The sequence below is a fragment of the Mustelus asterias genome, chromosome 1 (genome assembly GCF_964213995.1).
Source record: "Mustelus asterias chromosome 1, sMusAst1.hap1.1, whole genome shotgun sequence".
Classification (NCBI taxonomy): Eukaryota; Metazoa; Chordata; class Chondrichthyes; order Carcharhiniformes; family Triakidae; genus Mustelus; species Mustelus asterias.
The window spans coordinates 116,971,632-116,992,959 of NC_135801.1; the positions used below are offsets into that span (position 1 = coordinate 116,971,632).

General features: G+C 43.0%; 1 protein-coding gene across 2 annotated transcripts in view; it reads right to left on the reverse strand.

Annotated features, from left to right (window-relative positions):
- LOC144496883 (LON peptidase N-terminal domain and RING finger protein 1-like) overlaps window positions 1-21,007 on the reverse strand; it is a 43,579-nt gene extending 22,572 nt beyond the window's left edge. The window contains exons 1-4 of one of the 2 annotated variants that reach the window (XM_078217482.1): window positions 20,486-21,007; window positions 12,950-13,068; window positions 10,467-10,589; window positions 5,810-5,953 (exon numbers count right to left, since the gene is read on the reverse strand). In XM_078217482.1, coding sequence (XP_078073608.1) covers window positions 5,810-5,953; window positions 10,467-10,589; window positions 12,950-13,068; window positions 20,486-20,984 — 885 coding nt within the window. In that variant the 5' untranslated portion in view covers window positions 20,985-21,007. The remainder of the gene's footprint in view (window positions 1-5,809; window positions 5,954-10,466; window positions 10,590-12,949; window positions 13,069-20,485) is intronic. The other variant, XM_078217473.1, reaches the window with a different exon arrangement.
- Between the last annotated feature and the right edge of the window lie 321 nt (window positions 21,008-21,328).

A 21,328-nucleotide genomic window follows, 5' to 3' on the forward strand; every position in this document is an offset into this window, starting at 1 on the left:
TAGTCTTTTAGAAGTACAATCCTCAAATTATGAGTGTGTTAAAACTGCAGTACTTAAGCTCATGAGCTTGTCCCCAAAGTATATCAATTAAAATTTAGGAATTTAAAGAAAAGGTTGAATGTAACCTTTGCATAATTTGCCAATGAGAAAGAAAGTGAGATTCGCGGTTGAACTCTGAAATGAGAGCACGCTGATGATAACGGAAGAATATCAAAACATCAGTTCAATAACTTCAGGTCATACCTGGAAGACTGCAAGGTTTCTTAAATAAAAGAAGCAGGAACTCTGACAGATGGGTATGATATATCACATAGGCAGCCAGGGGGAAGCAGATCTCCATTTGTAAACTCACAGGGAAACTGGAGGAATAGAAAAGATTCTGGCTTTAGGGAGAAGGCAGAAGCTGTTATCATCAATCAGGATGATAGTATTGAGGATAATGGTGATGTAAAGAAATCAGTATGTCTCCACCGTTGTAAGACGGGGAGCGTAAAAGCAAATTATTGGAAGCTGAATATCAAATTGGTGACAGTGTTAGGGGCACCCAAGAAGTCTTTGGAAAATACTATATCAGTACTCTAAAGGAAACAGAGGTTAAAACAATAACAGTGTTACAATTGCAATGTGTCTCCCAGAACCCACTAGAGTGGGGGGATAAGGCTTAGGATAGTCAAGGGGATTCTTCCCTGGTTCTGATAAAGCGAGTCAAATTACGGGAGATTATAGATTTTGCTCTATGGGATATTCCTTCAATCCTCCAGCAAAACAAGTAAACAAATTAATATTCTGAGATACACTGGAGCAATTCAGTCATTGGAGGCAGATGATACAATCTGCTTTCCAGATGGTTTGAGGCAAGACAAAGTATTAATAGGGAACATGCTACTCCCTTTCCGAGAGTTAGTTTACAAAGTGACTTAGCAAACTGAATTATTACTGTGGGAGTTGTTCCTAATTTACCTAAAGGGATAGTATTATACTGGGTAATGATTTGGCACGCACAGACGACAACATGGTGGCAGCTGTGCTGCAGCAGTTGCTTGGTCATACCAAACTTGCCAAACTTCCTATAATTACCACGGCCGAATTAGAGAAGCTTATCACTGATAAAGAGGATGGACAAATAGCACACAACCTAGAAAAGTTAGTATTAAAGATGTAAGAAAGTGTCATCACGTTTGCTTTTTCCAATCTGCCGGAACCGCCCCAGAGTCTAGCGAATTTTGGTAAATTACCACAAGCACATTTGTTATTTCCCCCGCCATCAAGTCAAAGGCTGCATGAGGAACTAGGATCTAAGGAGGAAAAACTGATCATAGTGGAGAACCAACTTTAATGCACAAGAGTCAAATAATGGTGAACTAGAATTGGTGAGAACACATGACTATCTGTCACAGGAAGTAGAACTTGAAACATCTAAAATGATAAAATTTGTAGTGCAAATTATAAATCTTGCTGATGAACTTCAAGCATCAGAAGTCTTTATTAAATCTACGTTTCCAGGGCTCCGGCATAAGTGCAAAGAGCCAAGTGGGGTAGAGAGCAAAAGCATCTCCTGTTGTCAGTGCTTTTGTGGTGCTTGCCATGGAGACATGTGTCACCACTGATGTAAGCAGAGAGAGAGAGAGGGGCAGGAGGCAGACCATTCATGCAAAAGATGGCGCTAAATTGAAGATTATGGGACAGGAAAGTGGTGTGAAAAGTGAGCCCACGTGAACAATTTTAGTCAGGAGCTGACGAGGTTGCAGCTGAAGTGCACGAGGTAGCAGCTGGGAAGCAGAGAGAAGCCCCAGGAGCCATTGTAGCTCCATGCTGCTGAGATTGGTGCTCAGAGATGCCCAGGAACAGTTCTGGTCGGAGCTGCCAGAGAGCTGGGATCATTCTGGTGGTTAGATGGTGGGGTGCAGCCTTGTGAATCCAGTGGGACACAGTTTTGGGACTAGAGAAACAATCATTATCACTAAAGTGGCAGTGTTGGGCAAGCTAATGAGGCTAAAGGTAGACAAGTCTCCTGTCCCTGATGGAATGCATCCCAGGGTACTTGGAGATGGTGGAGGAAATAGCAAATGTGCTTGTGGTAATTTACCAAAATTCGCTAGACTCCGGGGCGGTTCCGGCAGATTGGAAAAAGCAAATGTGATGACACTGTTTAAAAAGGAGGTAGACGAAAGGTGGGTAACTATAGGCCGGTTATCTTAACTTCTGTAGTAGGGAAAATGCTTGAATCTATCAAGGAAGAAATAGCGAGACATCTGGATAGGAATTCTCCCATTGGGCAGAGGCAGCATGGGTTCATGAAAGGCAGGTCAGGTTTAACTAATTGACTGGAATTCTTTGAGGACATAGATGATTTGGAGTTGGGTACCAAGAGTAGTGTGTCAAAGTTCGCAGATGACACTAAGATGAGTGATGGAGAAAAGTGTGCAGAGGACACTAAGTCTGCAGAGGGATATAGATAGTCTAAGTGTGTGGGCAAGGGTTTGGCAGATGGAGTACAATGTTGGTAAATGTGAGATCACCCATTCTGGTAGGAATAACAGCAAAATGGACCATTATTTAAATGGTAAAAAATTGCAGCATGCTGCTACTGTGCAGAGGGACCTGGGTATCCTTGTGCACAAATCACAAAAGGTTCGTTTGCAGGTGCAGCAGGTAATTAAGAAGGCAAATGGAACTTTGTCTGGCATTGCTAGAGGGATGGAGTTTAAACACAGGGAGGTTATGTTGCAGCTGCATAAGGTGCTGATGAGGCCACAGCAGGAGTACTATGTACAGTTTTGGTCTCCTTACTCGAGAAAGGGTGGACTGGCACTGGAGGGGGTGCAGAGGAGATTCACTAGGTTGGTTCCAGAGTTGAGATGGTTGGCTTATGAGAAGAGACTAAGTAGACTGGGTCTTTACTCATTCGAATTTAGAAGAATGAAGGGTGATCTTATAGAAACATATAAAAGTTTGAAAGGAATAGATAAGATAGCAGCAGGGAGGTCATTTCCACTGGCGGGTGAAACTAAAACTAGGCGGCATAGACTCAAAATAAGGGGGAGCAGATTTAGGACTGAGTTAAGGAGGAACTTCTTCGCCCAAAGGATTGTGAATCTATGGAATTCCCTGCCCAGTGGAGCAGTTGAGGCTGCCTCGTTGAATGTTTTTAAAGCAAAGATAGATAGATTTTTGAACAGTAAAGGAATTAAAAGTTATGGTGAGTGGGCAGGTAAGCAGAGTTGAGTCCATGAAAAGATCAGCCATGAGCTTATTGAATGGCGGAGCAGGCTCGAAGGGCCAGAGGGCCCACTCCTGCTCCTAATTCTTACGATTGAGTCACAAGGATCCAATGATATCCGTTGGGACAGTCTGATTTGGAGCAGCAGTTGAGGGAAATCAGATGCTGTATGCTCAAAGGGGAAGCTGAAAAGAAGTTTAAAGATAGGGAGGTTTTGTTGCAATTGAGCAGGTCAAAGGCTAGGAATACTGGGGCGAATAACTCACCTCCTGACTCCCCAAAGCCTATCCACCATCTACAAAGCACAAGTCAGATGTGTCTGGATGTGTACAGCTCCAACAACACAAGAAGCTTGACACCATCCAGGACAAAGCAGCCTACTTGATTGGCACCACATCTATCCATAGAATCCCTACAGTGCAGAAGGCGGCCCATAGTCTGTACCAACCAAAATCCCACCCAGGCCCTATTCCCGTAACCCCGCACATTTAGCCAGCTAATCCCCCTGACACTAGGGTCAATTTAGCATGGCCAATCAACCTAACTCACACATCTTAGGAATGTGGGAGGAAACCCATGCAGACACAGCGAAAATATGCAAATTCCACACAGACAGTGACCAAGACTGGAATTGAACTTGGGTCCCTGACGCTGAGGCAGCAGTGTTAACCACTGTGTCACCATGCCGCCATGATCTACGAACATTCAATCTCTCCACCACCCCTCTCAGCAGCAGCAGTGTGTACAATCTACAAGATGCACTGTAGCAATTCACCAAAGATCCTTAGACAGCAGCTTCCAAACCCATGACCACTTCCATCTAGAAGGAAAAGGACAGCAGATAAATTGGAACCCCACCACCTGCAAGTTCCCCTTCAAGCCACTCGCCACCCTGATTTGGAAATATATCGCCGTTTCTTCGCAGTCACTGTGTTAAAATCCTGGAATTCCCTCTCTAATGGCATTGTGGGTCAACCCACAGAACATAGACTGCAGCAATTCAAGAGGGCAGCTCATTACCACCTTCTCAAGGGCTACTAGGGATGGGCAATAAATGCTGGCAAGCCAGCAACACCCATGTCCCACAAATGAATTTTTTAAAAATTGTACAGGATGTTGGTGAGGACTCATCTGGAATACTGTGAACAGTTTTGGTCCCCTTGCTTAAAAAAGGATAATAGCAACATTGGAGGCAGTCCAAAGGAGATTCATCAGGCTCATCCCTGGGATAAGAGGGTTGTCCTATCAAGAGAGACTAAATAGTCTGAGTCTGTATTCCTTGGAGTTTAGAAGAGTGACGGGTGACCTTATTCAAACATACAAGATCCTGAGTGGGCTTGACTAGGTAGATGGTGAGATGTTTTCATTAGTGGGAGAGTCTCAAACAAAGGGAAATAGCTACAAGATAAAGGACTAGTCATTTAAAACCGAGGTGGGAGAAATTCCTTCTCACAGAGGGCGGTGAATCTCTGGAATTCTCTTCCCTAAAGTGTGGCAGAATCTGGAACCCTAGAAGCATTCAAAGTGGAGGTGGATAAATATTTGATAGATCGAGGAATGGAGGGCTTTGGGAAAATGGCACAAAAAAAGGAGTTGAGGCCAGCATTGATCAACCATGATTGTACTGAATGGCGGGGCAAGCTTGAAGTGCCTATTGGCCTATTCCTGTTTCTATTTCTTGTGTGAGGAAGACAAGAGTTTAAAGGATTTTGAGACTCAGTGATCACTGATTCCAAGTTGGTTGTTGAGAAGTTCCTGGGATTTGTCTTGGTTGTGGCCACCATTTAATGTGCAGATTGTGGTGTATTCGACCATAGTTTGCCTGTTAATTCACATTCGCCTCATTAATTCTGGATGTTGAACTACAAGGTAAATAATTTTGACTGTTTGCTTTGCTAATTTTTATATTATAAAACTGCTTCTGCCAGTTTAAAATTGTGGAATCTTGTGGCTCTATCTTTGTTAAGTAACTGGGATTTCAAATTTTGTCTACTTTACAAATGTTGCAGGCCTATTACCAGATTGTAACAAAATTGTGATCATAACGGAGCCCATATCCTATTTGCTAAAATATATTTCCACTCAAGTATATTCACAAAGCAATATGCTTTCTAATGTTTACTGCATTATTAATTTATCCCTATTTAAACCACCTATAGACAAAATTACTAACATATGGAAAATTTGTATGCTGTAGATAATCTGTATCTTCTTTAAAAAGTTACATGGGTATTAAAATTAATTTTTAATCCATAAAGAATGTGTTTGGTCAAATGTAAATATTTGGCAAGTGACTGAATAGAATACCTAGCAACCTGAAGCAACAAACTTGAAAGCAAATATTTGCATAAGTGATTAACCCAACTGCTTTACATCATCTACTTTGTCCAATTGAGTCATGCTGATTGCAAACAAGTTGGTTAACATTCAACTCAAAACCAGAATTACACAATAGTTTAGTGTAGTCCCACTAAACGAGAACTGTTGAGATCACATGTGCTGAGTGTAATTAGCAGAATTGCTGAAACTGACAGCATAATAATCTAAATGTGAAGAAATGTAAATTGAGAACATATTACTATCACTTACCTCATCATCTTTCAATTCTGCTGAATTAGGTGCCATTTGAAAACAGCCTACACTAGTAGACACGTGCGCTGGCAAATCTTTATTTCTGTGTAGAAATCCTTCTTTGACATTCTCAAGAACAGGTGACAGCAAATCACATAAAATCTATATATGGCATAAATGTTAGCAGTGTTAATACATGTGGAAATGTTATATTATAATCAGTACCTTCAAAATGTTACATTGATATTTAAGTTTTTAATCAATAAATCAGGCAGAAATCTTAGCAAAGTGGCTGCAAGGAATTAGTGCCCAGAAACCTGAAGCAACAAAACTTGGAAGCAAATAGCTGGGTAAAATGATAAACTCAAATCACTTTACATCAACTGCTTCAATAAAGTGATGGAAGGGGTCAACAGTGCTATCAAGTGACACTTTCTTAGCAATAACCTGCTCACTGATGCTCAGCTTGGGTTTCACTAGCATCACTCAGCTCCTGACCTCATTATAGGCTTGGTTGAAACAGGGACAAAAATGCTGAAGGCCAAAGGTGAGGCGAGAGTCACTGCACTTAACATCAAAGCAGCATTTGACCAAGTGTGGCATCAAGGAACCCTACAAAACTGGAGACAATGGGTATTGGAGGGAAACCCTTTTGAGGGTTGGAGTCATATCTAGCACACAAGAAGATAGTTGTGGTTCTGAGGTAAATCATCTCAGTTCCAGGACATCACTGCAGGAGTTCCTCAGGGTAGTGTCCTAGGCTCAACCGTTTTCAGCTGCTTCATCAATTACCTTTGCTCCATCATAAGGTCAGAAATCAGGATGTTCAGCGTCATTTGTGGAATATTGAAGCAGTCGGTGCCAATATGCAGTAAGACCTGGACAAGATTCAGGCTTGGGCTGATAACTGGCAAGTAACATTCATGCCATACAAGTGCCAATGAAGGAGATTCTAACCATCATCTATAACATTCAATGGCATTACCATATCTCCCAATTTCAACATCCTGGGGTGACCTTTGACCAGAAACTGAACTGGACTAACCATATAAATATTGTGGTTATAAGAACAGGTCAGAAGCTAGGAGTCTTGTAGCAAATAACACACCTTCTGACTCCTCAAAGCCTGTCTACCATCTACAAGGCACAAGTCAGGAGTGTGATGGAATACTCTCGCACTTGCCTTGATGAATGAAGTTCCAACAACACTCAAGAACCTTGACACCATCTAGGACAAAGCAAAGCATTTGATTGGCATACCCCCCACAAACATTCACTCCCTCCACCAACAAACAGTGGCAACAGTGTGTACCATCTACAAGGTGCACTGCAGGAACTCAAAGTAGTTGCATACAAATGTAAAATCAACATTTGTCCAGGAAGCACTAAGTAAACTACCCAAGAGAGACTACATTTTTGTGAAGAGGAGATGTTTCAGTCAAGGCTCAAAATTGCTAGAGCATTATTCAAAGTGTTTTAAACTATTGCAAATATTCAAAATTAATTTATTGCAAGTTTGTAATTTTCCACAATTTTTGGTAGATCTGTTGTAGACCATATGCTCCCAGCATGTAAACTATACTTTTTTTAAAAATTGTTTACAGGATGAGGACATCGCTGGCTAGGACAGCAATTATTGCCATCACTAATTACCCTCAAGAAGATACTGGTGAGCCACCTTCTTGAACAGCTGCAGTCCATGGGTGTAGGTATACCAACAATGCTGTTTTTTTCTCACAGTCACATAAGTTTAATCATCAGGTTAATAATAGGATCACGAATAAAAACACTCACAGGAGCCTTCAGAGCCCCAGAGAAATACCTCCCCTAAGGTCAAACAGCCACCAGATTTCTAACTGTTCAGTCACGCTCCACTGAGAGGTGGTGAGTGGAGGGGGTGGGTCGAGGCATCGCTACCCTCTTCACCCCTAACTTCCTTCCTACCTAGGACACCAGGACGTTTGTTCCACCGGCTTGGGAGCAAGACTCGCCCCCTTAAGCCACTTTCTCGACCTCATTCATCAGCTGATTGAGTATTGCGAGAAGTACATTCAGCTCCCTTTTAAAATTTGATATACCTCAATCAGATCCCCATATCCTTCTAAACACCAGCAAATAGAAGCCCAACTGTTTAAATCTCTCCTCATAAGTCAACCCCTTCATCCCTGGAAACATTCTAGTGAACCTCCGCTGAATTGCTTCCAATGCCATCACATTCTTCCTCAAATAAGGAGAATAAAACTGAACACAATATTCCAGGTGTGATCTCACCAACACCCTATACAATTTCAACAACACTTCTCTACTTTTATACTCCAGTCCTTTTGCAATAAATGCCAACATTCCACTTGTCTCCTTTAATTACATGCTGCACCTGCATACCAACTTTCTGCGATTCATTGCTGAAGTCGGTCAGCACTTGTTCGAGAGTCAGAGCCAGGGCCTAGGCCTGGTTGCCCTGGACAGACAGCGCCTCTGCTACAGCTCCGAAGTTCCAGGATTTTGACCCAGCAACAGTGAAAGATGGTACGTGGCTTGGAGGGGAATTTCCAGATAGTGATGTTTCCGTGCATCTGCTAACGTTGTCCTCCTAGATGGTAGTGGTTGTAGGTTTCATAAAATCATAGAAATCCTACAGTGCAGTAGGAGGCCATTTGGCCCAACGAGTCTGCACCAACAACACCGAGTCCACCTAGGCCTATCCCCGTAACCCCACATATTTTGAAAGGTGCTGTTGAAGGACCTTGGCAAGTTACTGCAATGCACCTTTTAGATGATGCACACTGGTGATGAAGGGAGAGATAGTCAAGTGGGCTGTCAAGCTGCATTCATCCAGGCAAGTGGAGAGTATCCATCACACCCCTGGATTGTGTCTTGTAGATGGTGCACAATCTTTGGGGAGTCAGGTGGTGAGGTACTGGCCAAAGAATTCCCTACCTCTGACCAGCTCTTGTAGACAGAGTATTTATCTGGCTGGCCTAGTTCAGTCTCTGCTCAATTGTAACCCCCCAGGATGTTGATGGTGTGAAATTCAGCAATGGTAATGTCATTGAATACCATGGGGAAATGATTAGATTCTCTCTTGTTGGAGATGGTCATTGCCTAGCACTTGCCACCAAGACTGGATATTGTCCAGGTCTTGCTGCATATAGAAACTGACTGCTTCAATACCCGAGGAGTTGTGAATGCTAACAAACTGAATAGTCATTAGTAAACACTCCCACTTCTGACCTTATGATGGAGGGAAGGCCATTGATGAAGCAACAGAAGATGGTTGAGTCCAGGAAACTACCCTGACAAAGTGTTCTAATGCATTCATAAAACCCATCACATTTCTACTTCTCTCCAGTTCCGAACAATCATGCAGCACCCAAAATTTTAACATGAACACACCTTCTCTGGATATCTTCCCTCCGCTGCTTCCAGCCTCAGTTCCCCAACCCCATCTCACCCAATTCTACAACCTTCTGAAAATCCAGAAACAGGATTGTTCTGATAGAGCCATCTTTTCCTGGGTTTCCTCCGGGTGCTCCGGTTTCCTCCCACAATCCAAAAGGCATGCTGGTTAAGTACACTGGTTATGCTAAATTCTCCCTCAGTGTACCCGAACAGGTGCTGCAGTGTGGCGACTAGGGGGTTTTCACAGTATCTTCATTGCAGTGTTAATGTAAGTCTATTTGTGACACTAATAAAAAACTTAAACTTTGTACTTATGTCCACCTACTCCAGAGGTCCAAAGAATCTCCACTACCACCCTCCCCCACCGGGTTGAACTTGTTCTTTCGTTGTATAATTTCTCCTTTAACTTGTCACACTTTCTCCAAATAAAAGGTGTGACTATGGGTAGCGGCCTGGGCCCCAGATATGCCTGCCTTTTTTGGAAATGTATTCCATCTAGATGGCATGGTGCCAACCTGTGCCAAGGGGAAGTGCCATAGGCATTGCCAGGCCATGTCCTGCTCCCACAGAAGTTTCAGTTACCTTGATGACTCTGGGGAGACCTCCATGACCTGCCACTCCACTGGCGAGGGGCCGGTAAGATCGGAATTCAAACTCGGCAGCACGAATCACGCTCTCTGGATTTTGAGTAAGTGTTTCAATTCCCACAAATGGAGAGTGCGGCTCAAAATTGCCCATAGTTTCAGGTTGATGACCAGTTCTGCTGAAAGGCCATCAACCTGAAACATCATTTCCTGCTCCACAGATGCTGCCTGAACTGTTAAGTACATCCAGACTTTTCTGTTTTTATTTCAGAATTCCAGCAGCCGCAGTATTTTGCTTTTGTACTTAAAATATTAACCAACTATAAAAAATTCCTAGTAGACAGGCAGTCATTCTGGTAAAAATTAGCTGGTAACCTTGTAATTTCTGTTAAAGCCAAAACAATGTTTAAAACAACCATTTCACTCAAATGAGAATTAAACATATGCGTTCAATCACTCTTGAATAATGTCGTTCAGGAACGGGTCTGAGGTGAGCCAAAAAGCCAAGAATTCTTCCCAGCTCAAGCAAATGCATAGAGACTGAAATAAAGTTACCTATGCATGATGAAATAAAAAAATAACCTGCATATTCAGATCATTTTTAATAATCAACTCTGCAGAAGACACCCATCTACAATGTAAATAAAGCCCAGTTAGCCATAGAAATCCTTATAGTTATATAAAAAGAGTACCTTTTCTACTTCCACTTTTGCTTGAGTAAAATCTTCATCCAAAGCCAAACACTGAAGAAATGATTGTACAGCTTCATCGACCAACCCCATGGTATATAGGACTCTAGCTTTTCTAAAGTATCCCTGAAGAAGTTAAACAAATTTAAATAAACTGATGTACAGAGAGAGGTTAAAGTGTATAGACCACTTATTATAAACTCCTGATATATTCAACAATGATCTTTTGATTTGAATTCAAATTCGCACACTTTTCCTTGCAATGTCAAATTTCAAGATCAAATGTGTTCACATTACTCCACCCAGGTATTGAAATATTGAACCCCACTGGAGTTTGAATCACTATTGAATTCTATTCAATTGCCTCATTTTAACATTTTCAGATGACTTAACTCACGCTATACAATAACTTCTTTACACACAAAATGTGATCAGCTGAATAATGAAACCCAATGGGATTTTTAAATAAAACCTTTGGTTAGACTTGTGGTAATACTCCTTGACAAGGCAAAACCCAGTGTGTCATGCACTTAACCATCCACTGACCAAATACAAAATAAAATCAAACATATTAGTTAGAATAGGTATTGTTCCTTCAATTATGGTTGAAATAAAAAAGATTCTAGGATAATAATGAATATGGACACTGTGCACTGTGCTGTTAAAAGGAGTGCAAAAAGATTACATATGCACCTGAACAAAGCTTTATGGTAACCGCCCAGATTAATATTTCAACCCAATCACATAATTCTGAAATAAAAGCAAAAAACACTGGAAATACTCAGCAGATCTGACAGCATCTGAAGAGAGATAAGCAGTTTTAGCATTTCAGGTGTATGACCTTTCATTGGAACAGTTAGAAATATAATCGTTTTGAGAAGTGAAAGAGGGGAGGCATGGGGAGTAGAACAAAAGTGAAGGTCACTGATAGAGCAGAGAGCAGGAGAGATTAAATAATAAGAGACTTCCTGGTTCATGGCCAAAATAGGATAACAAAGGATGTATCAAGCGGAGTTATGGCAGAAAAACTGCTGACTAAATTAAAAGTAAAAGAAATGAGAGGAACAAGAGAAAAAATAAATCAGCAAAGAAAGGGTGGCAGTGATCCTGACATTCACATCTCCAGTAGACAACTTTTATTTTTTTTACTTGTCCCATTACAACTCACTTTGGTCTTGCATCATGAAACATGTTGTTTAATCTTTTTTGCTCTCTCCACTTAATCACTGACTTTCCCTTTTGTTCTTTGCTGTTTCTTGCTTCACAGATATTGTCAGAACTGCTGAATACTTCCAGCATTTTCTGTTGTTATTTTAACATCTGCAATATTTACTTTTGTATTAACATGCAGTTCTGAAAACACCTTTTAAAATGATCCAAATAGTTTTTAAAAATTACACAAGAACAATTGTTTCAGGGTGAAATTAGCACTACTCTTAATAGTCGGCTGTGCATAGTGGAAACATTTTTTCTAAAATTACTTGTGAAACAAATCCAAAAGGAATTTAAAGCACTAGCAAGCAAATTAACATTGAAAGCGTTGCTTTAACTTTTTTTACACTTTAAAACTGGGATCAGGCTAAAGCAGACTCAATGGAGCGTAAACTGGGCTTTACTAATGCCTAAAGATTAAATCGGTTTTTGTATTCAATGAACACAGGGATATTTAATGCTGAAAAAATAGAATCTTTCCCAATTTGGGCATTTGGTATTTGCACAGGGCGATGGTGAAACAACAAACTTGCATTTCACTTAGCATAAAGTCTCAGAAATATTCCAGCTACAATATGTAGACAGGACACAAGTAGAACCTTTGGAGTCTTCTTTCAATAGTACCATATCCATCTAAACTGTCAGAGCAGGCAGATGGGACATTCTCTGCTGACACAAAAGGACACTCCAATAATACTTCAGTATTGAACTGCATGTGGCACTGTGAAGGGTGGCATGGTGGCACAGTGGTTAGTACGGCTACCTCACAACGTCAGGGACCTGGGTTCAATTCCGGCCTTGGGTGACTCTGTGGAGTTTGCATATTTTCCCCACGTCTGTGTGGGTTGCCTCTGGATGCTCCGGTTTCCTCCCATAGTCCAAAAATGTGCAGATGAGGTGGATTGTCCATGGTAAATTGCCCCTTGGTGTCTCAAGATGTATACGTTAAATGGATTAGCCATGGGAAATGTTTGCGATTACGGGGATAGGGCGGGGAAGAGGAACTGGGTAAGATACTATGTCAGAGTCAGTGCAGACTTGATGGGCCGAATGGTCTCTCCTGCACTGTGGGGATTCTATGATTGTACGAGATGTTCTTTTAAAATTTGGATTTCAAGAAATGTACATTAACAGTCAAGGTACAAAATCTGACCAGAGCAAGATTGTAGGAGAGATGATAGGATAAATTAGGTTCATCACTGAATTAATTACGATTGGACAAATTTCCATTTTGCTACGGAATACATAGTAATGAAATACACAATATAACCTACCTCTGGCCAAGCAGGCCTTCTTGAACACACTGCTTCCATATCTTCAATCGCTTCTTTGAACAGTCGAAGACCAGCATATGATTCAGCCCTGTAGCTCTGTAGAGCAACATCACTGGGTTCTAAAGAAATATTAGGCATCAAATACAGAATATCTATTGTTGATTTTGCATCAATGTTTTAGCACAGAACACCAGTGACAAGGTTTTGTACATGGCTATTGACTGTGCAACTCATTCCCTTCGATGTAAAGATTCAAATGCATTATCATAATATATTGATTCAGCATTTGGGAACATGCATTAAGCTGAGAAATCTTTCCAAATACGTTTCTCATACCTGAATTTTTTTAGTGACCATAAGTGTAAAATTTTAGAATTCTAACCTTCACAGTTGCAGCTGGTTTTTACTGTTAAGCTCTGGATCCATACATTTGAAGTGCAGGAAAATGTATGCATGGTCAAAACACTTCAGATGGTAAGCTACCAACATAGGACTGAGAAACAGCCATGGTCCATCTAATCTGGTTTCAACATTCTGACAGTCACACAGTAATGGAGTTGCAACCTAAACGTGGCAATCAATCTTCAACAGACCCAGATAGAAAGCCAGAAAACCCCCAAGTAGCTGAAAACTTTGGCAACCATGGGTCTAAAGTCACCTATAACTTCCAAATATTCTTTCCATATTTACATTTACCTCAAATTGCCCCATGTAACCCAAATTTTTGTCATTTGCATTTAAATGAATGAATCTCAGAATCTATGGCAGGGAGACAGGCCCAAATTAGTCCATGCTGGCCAAAATGCCCATCTAAGCTAACCCCATTTGCCCCATATCCCTCTAAACCTTTTCAATCCATGTGTCTGTCCAAATGCCTTTTAAATGTAGTCAATGTCCCTGCCTCATTCCACGTATGTACCACCCTCTGTGTAATAAAGTTGCTCCTCAGGCTCCCATTAACTCTTTCTCCTCTGAACTTAAACCTATGTCCTCTAGCTCTTGATTCCACAACCCTGGGAAAAAGACTGAGTGCATTCACCCTATCCATGCCTTTCATGATCCTATACACCTCTATAAGATCATCCCTCAGTCTCCTACGCTCCAAAGAAAAAAAGTCCTAGCCTGTCCAATCTCTCCCTATAACTCAGTCCCTGGAGGCCTGGCAACATCCTTGTAAATCTTTTCTGCACTCTCCCCAGTTTAATAACATCTTTCCTATAGCAAGTCAACCAAAACTGAACACAATACTCCAGGCGGGGCCTCACCAACATCCTGTACAACTGCAACATAACTTACCAACTTCTATACTCAATGCCCTGACTGATGAAGGCCAGCATGCCAAAAGCCTTCTTCACCACCCTATCTACCTGTGACTCCATCTTAGAGAACCATGTATCTGAACTCCAAGTTCCTTCTGTTCCACGATACTCCCTAAGCTCCTCCTATTCACCGTGAAAATCTCACCTCGATTTGACTTTCCAAAATGCAACACCTCACTCTTATCTGAGTTGAACTCCATTTGCCAATTCTATGCCCACTTCCCCAGCTGATCAAGATCCTGCTGCAATTTTTGATAACTTTCCTCACTGTCTACAACACCACCTATTTTAGGGTCATCTGCAAACTTACTGATCATGCCTTGTATATTCTCATTTAAATCGTTTATAGATAACAAACAGCAATGGGCCCAGCACTGACCCCTGAGGCACACCACTAGTCACAGGTCCAGTCCGACAAGCATACTTCCATCATTACTTTCTGCTTCCTACCATCAGGCCAATTGTATATCCAATTTGCCAGCTCTCCTTGGATTCCATGTGATCTAACCTTCCAGGGCAGCCTACCACGTGGAACTTTATCAAAGGCCTTACTGAAATCCATATAGACTACGTCTACCACCCTTCCCTCATTAACCTTCCTGGTCACTTCAAAGGACTCTAACAAGTTTGTACGGCATGATCTCCCATGCACAAGGCCATACTGACTACTCCTAATCAAACCCTGTCTTTCCAGATGCCTGTATATCTTATCCCTCAGAATCCTCTCTCGTAACTTACCCACCACAGATGTTAGGCTTACCTGTCTATAATTCCCAGGTTTTTCTTTGCAGTCCTTCTTAAATAAGGGCACATTTGCTACCCTCCAGTCTTCTGGTACCTCACCCGTGGCTAACGATAATGCAAATAATCTCAGCCAGGACTCCTGCAATTTATTTTCTAGCCTCATGCAGTGTTCTTTGATATACCTGGTCAGGGCCAGGAGATTTATCCATCTTCATACATTTTTATACGTCCATCACTTCCACTACCGTAATGCAAACTGTCCTCAATATATCGCCACTAACTTTCCCAGGTTCCCAAGTCTTCATGTCTTTCTCCACGGTAAACACAGAAAACTGGTATGCAGATGCAGCAGGTAATAAGGAAAGCTTTTTCTTTCTCTCAAATGGTCATGAATACGTGGACTTTACTATCCCAGAGTGCGGTGGATGATGGGACATTGAATTTTGGCACATTGAATTTTGGCATTTATTGTTAAAGGAACAAGAGTATAAAAGTAAGGAAGTGGTGCTGAAACTATACAAGGCATTGGTGAGACCGCACCAGGAGGTTCACTAAATTGATTCCAGAAATAAGAAGTTTGTCTTATGAAGAGAGACTGAGCAGTTTAGGCCTAGATTCTCTAGAGTTTAGAAGAATGAGATGAGATCCAATTGAGGTATACATGATGATAAAAAGTATTGAAAAAGTAGACGGAGGGGCAATACCGAGATGAGAACTACTTCTCTCAAATGGTCGTGAATGTGTGGAATTCGCTCTCCCAGAGTGCGGTGAGAGTGGATTGAGTAAATTTGAGATAGACAGATTTTAATTAGTAATCATTTGAAGGGTTAGAGAGAATAGGCAGGAAAGTTATGATGTGGTAGGCATCACAGAGACGTGGTTGCAGGGGGTTCAGGACTGGCAGTTAAACATCCAGGGATTCACAACCTATCGAAAAGACAGAGGGGTGGGTAGAGGGGGCGGGGTTGCCTTGTTAATTAGAAATGAAATTAAATCAATAGCACTAAACGACATAGGGTCAGACGATGTGGAGTCTGTGTGGGTAGAGTTGAGGAACCACAAAGGCAAAAAAACCATAATGGGAGTTATGTACAGGCCTCCTGACAGTGGTCAGGAGCAGGGGCACAAAATGCACCACGAAATAGAAAGGGCATGTCAGAAAGGCAAGGTCACAGTGATCATGGGGGATTTCAATATGCAGGTGGACTGGGTAAATAATGTTGCCAGTGGACCCAAAGAAAGGGAATTCATTGAATGTTTACAGGATGGCTTTTTGGAACAGCTTGTGATGGAGCCCACGAGGGAACAGGCTATTCTGGACTTAGTGTTATGTAATGAGCCAGACGTGATAAAAGATCTTAAAGTAAGGGAACACTTAGGAAGCAGTGATCATAATATGGTAGAATTCAGTCTGCAATTTGAAAGAAGGAAGGCAGAATCAGATGTGAAGGTTCTACAGTTAAATAAAGGTAATTACAGGCGCATGAGGGAGGAACTGACAAAAATCGACTGGAAGCAGAGCCTAATGGGAAAGACAGTAGAACAGCAATGGCAGGAGTTTCTGGGAGTAATTGAGGACACAGTGCAGAGGTTCATCCCAAACAAAAGAAAGGTTATCAGAGGGGGGATTAGGCAGCCATGGCTGACAAAGGAAGTCAGGGAATGCATCAAGGCAAAAGAGAGAGCCTATAATGTGGCAAAGAGTAGTGGGAAGTCAGAAGATTGGGAAGGCTATAAAAACAAACAGAGGATAACAAAGAGAGAAATAAGGAAGGAGAGGATCAAATATGAAGGTAGGCTAGCCAGTAACATTAGGAATGATAGTAAAAGTTTCTTTAAATACATTAAAAACAAACGGGAGGCAAAAGTAGACATTGGGCCGCTCCAAAATGACGCTGGTAATCTAGTGATGGGAGACAAGGAAATAGCTGAGGAACTTAATAAGTACTTTGCGTCAGTCTTCACAGTAGAAGACATGAGTAATATCCCAACAATTCAGGAAAGTCAGGGGGCAGAGTTGAATATGGTTGCCATCACAAAGGAGAAAGTGCTAGAGAAACTAAAAGGTCTGAAAATTGATAAATCTCCGGGCCCAGATGGGCTACATCCTAGAGTTCTAAAGGAGATAGCTGAAGAAATAGTGGAGGCGTTAGTTATGATCTTTCAAAAGTCACTGGAGTCAGGGAAAGTCCCAGAGGATTGGAAAATCGCTGTTGTAACCCCACTGTTCAAGAAGGGAACAAGAAAAAAGATGGAAAATTATAGGCCAATTAGCCTAACCTCAGTTGTTGGCAAAATTCTAGAATCCATCGTTAAGGATGAGATTTCTAAATTCTTGGAAGTGCAGGGTCGGATTAAGACAAGTCAGCATGGATTTAGTAAGGGGAGGTCGTGCCTGACAAACCTGTTAGAGTTCTTTGAAGAGATAACAAATAGGTTAGACCAAGGAGAGCCAATGGATGTTATCTATCTTGACTTCCAAAAGGCCTTTGACAAGGTGCCTCACGGGAGACTGCTGAGTAAAATAAGGGCCCATGGTATTCGAGGCAAGGTACTAACATGGATTGACGATTGGCTGTCAGACAGAAGGCAGAGAGTTGGGATAAAAGGTTCTTTCTCAGAATGGCAACCGGTGACAAGTGGTGTCCCGCAGGGTTCAGTGTTGGGGCCACAGCTGTTCTCTTTATATATTAACGATCTAGATGACGGGACTGGGAGCATTCTGGCCAAGTTTGCCGATGATACAAAGATAGGTGGAGGGGCAGGTAGTATTGAGGAGGTGGGGAGGCTGCAGAAAGATTTAGACAGTTTAGGAGAGTGGTCCAAGAAGTGGCTGATGAAATTCAACGTGGGCAAGTGCGAGGTCGTACACTTTGGAAAAAAGAATAGAGGCATGGACTATTTTCTAAACGGTGACAAAATTCATAATGCTAAAGTGCAAAGGGACTTGGGAGTCCTAGTCCAGGATTCTCTAAAGGTAAACTTGCAGGTTGAGTCCGTAATTAAGAAAGCAAATGTAATGTTGTCATTTATCTCAAGAGGCTTGGAATACAAAAGCAGGGATGTACTTCTGAGGCTTTATAAAGCACTGGTTAGGCCCCATTTGGAGTACTGTGAGCAATTTTGGGCCCCACACCTCAGGAAGGACATACTGGCACTGGAGCGGGTCCAGCGGAGATTCACACGGATGATCCCAGGAATGGTAGGCCTGACATACGATGAACGTCTGAAGATCGTGGGATTATATTCATTGGAGTTTAGGAGGTTGAGGGGAGATCTGATAGAAACTTACAAGATAATGAACGGCTTAGATAGGATGGACGTAGGGAAGTTGTTTCCATTAACAGGGGAGACTAGGACGCGGGGGCACAGCCTTAGAATAAAAGGGAGTCACTTTAGAACAGAGATGAGGAGAAATTTCTTCAGCCAGAGAGTGGTGGGTCTGTGGAATTCATTGCCACAGAGGGCTGTGGAGGCCGAGACGTTGAGCGTCTTCAAGACAGAAATTGATAAATTCTTGATTTCTCGAGGAATTAAGGGCTATGGGGAGAGAGCGGGTAAATGGAGTTGAAATCAACCATGATTGAATGGTGGAGTGGACTCGATGGGCCGAATGGCCTTACTTCCGCTCCTATGTCTTATGGTCTAAAGTGGAGTTGAGACTAAGACAAGATCAGCCATGATTATACTGAATGATGCAGTAGGTTCAAGGGGCAGAATTAACTACTCTTGGTTATGGTCATTGTTGTGACTGACAATTAAAGGAGTTAAAAAAAAGGGGCGGCATGGACAAGTTGGGCCAAAGGGCCTGCTTCCATGCTGGAAACCTCTATGACTCTAGAACCTGTAGATCAAATATGTATCTTTCCGGTAGGAGATGAATAGTGGGTGGGGCGTCAAATTGAAGATAACTGTGCACCAGAGAACATAACTGGGACTCCGTGTACAGACACACAGACACACACGTTACCCCCTATCCCCTATCAAAAGGAAACTAGTTAACTACAGACTCAGGTTTAAGATACTGTAGACCACAGGAATACACAATCTCTCAGCATTGAGATTTTAAAGACATTCAATAGACTGTATTGTGTAAACAATTTGAACTGTTTAGACCAATATTGCCAAGCTTCATCCCATGCTCTCATAAGTTCCAAATGTTAACAAATGACTGTGTTGTAAACATTGTTGGTTGCTCTTTATACAAAGAAGTGATTTAGCCTGTAAATTCCATTTATCCATCAGTCCTGACTTTTCTCTGTAACTGGCTGACTAAATACTGGCTGTGGAGGCCAAGTCCTTGAACATTTTCAAGGCAGAGATTGACAGGTTTTGGGGAGTTGAGGGTATGAAGATAAGGCAGGAAAGTGGACTTAGTGTTAGATCAGCTATGATATTAAATGGTACAGCAGGCTCAATGAACTGAATGAACTGAATGACCAGTATCTTATATCTTACAGCATTTTCATAAATTCTAGAGACAATAAGAAATGTTTGAACCAATCTGAAGTAGAATTGATCAGTCACCATACACAGTGGATGCCAGGAGGATGTTTCCCCTTGTGGGGGAAGACTGTAACTTGGGGACAGTTTAAGAGCAAGATGTCTTCCTTTTAAGACAAAGGAGAATTTTTGCTTGAGAGTCAATCGTCTGTGGAATTTTCTTCCCCAGAAAGCAATGGTGGCTGGGTCATTTAATATATTCAATGCAGGTTAGACAGATTCTGATAGCCATGGCAGCCAAGCATTTGGCGCGGGGGGGGGGGGGGGGGGGAGAAAGAGAGAGAGAGGAGATAGGAAAGTGGAGTTGGGATCAGGCCGAATGGCCTTCTCCTATGTCTGTAGTTCATAAAAATCACTTCTCATGTCCTTGTTTAAGAAGTGATAAACTATTTTCCAAAATTAAGTGTTCGGGTTACATCAGTACTCCTGACGTGTGTAAAACATGCTGGGAAGTACATTTGACATTTAACAGCAGGAGCGGGTTGCTGCGTTTTGAAAGTGTGCGCTATGTTTGATTTACGACGGAAGCAATATTACAGTATCTCCAACAAAACTGCACTCGGATTAAAGTGATTACATGCCCGTCTCGTAAGGATGGAAAGGGCTGCAAGCAAGAAATGCCCTGGCGAAGAAACAGGGCTTCGATGCAGCGACAGTGTCAGTGAGGGCTGATGAAACTTTCAATCAGTAACCAGGAGTGTTTACATAAGGAGAAAGCTGCCGAAGGGAGGGGAGGAGTTATTGTTTCACCGTAACAACCCAAGAACTGAATAAATACAAACATGCACACAGTTGATTTCTGGGTGTCGCCAATCAATCTCCTGGAAGGGGGTTGAATGTTTGGCCTCCCAGTCGTTATAAAACACTCTCGGTTCAGTTATACAACCCGGAGTCTCAGTTACACAACAGGACGAGGTCAGTGACAGGCATCCCACTGACTCACAGATAATAAACAGCAGCCCACACTCACTCAGTTCCAGCTGCTCCAGCAATCTCAAAGCCTCGGGGAAGCGGCACTGAGCCACCAGCTCCTCCAGTCTGATTCTGTCCCGAGTCCGCCGGACCTCGGCCGGGAACCACTTAGCCATCAGGTGGCTGAGGATGACATTGGGGCGCAGCGACTGAAGGTCGGCCGCCTCTCCGCAGCCCGGGCAGCGGGGACCCCTCCGGAGGCAGTGCCGGCACCAGGTGTGGCCGCAGCGCAGGGTGACGGGCTGGGCCAGCGGCTCTCGGCAGCCACCACAGTCCAGGAGGCCGCCTCCGCCGCCTGCCAGCCGGTGCCGGGGCTCAGGTTCCAGCGTGCCGGCTCCATGCCCCCCCCGCTTGAAGTGGTAGAGGAGACACTGCACCAGGCCGCCCAGCTGCTCGGGTCGCAGGCTGCCGGCCGCCAGCCGGGTTTGGGTGCTGGCGATGGGGTCACTGTCCCGGGTTTGGGCGCTGCCCATACGACCACTCGGCGCCACCGACATTGTTAGGCTGGGCTGCCCGGCGCATGCGCACTCAGCTCGGCCAGCCGCCGGCAGTGAGCCAGCTGTCACTCTGCACGTGACCCCGGAGCGCGGCTTCCATTGGAGGAAGGTGGGAAAGGGCGGGGCCTGAGTGACCGTTACAAAACAACTGCGGCAAAAATATATTACAAAACATCAACACGGCAGAAGTTTCATAACAGCGCGAGGAGGCGAGAGAGAGAGAGAGACAGAGGCAAGGGAGGGAAAGGCGGACAGATAGGCACAACAGGGAGAGGGACAGGGAGACACCCTGGGGAGGGATAGCAGATACAGATGGCCAGGAATGAGGGTGTCTGCTGCCTGCA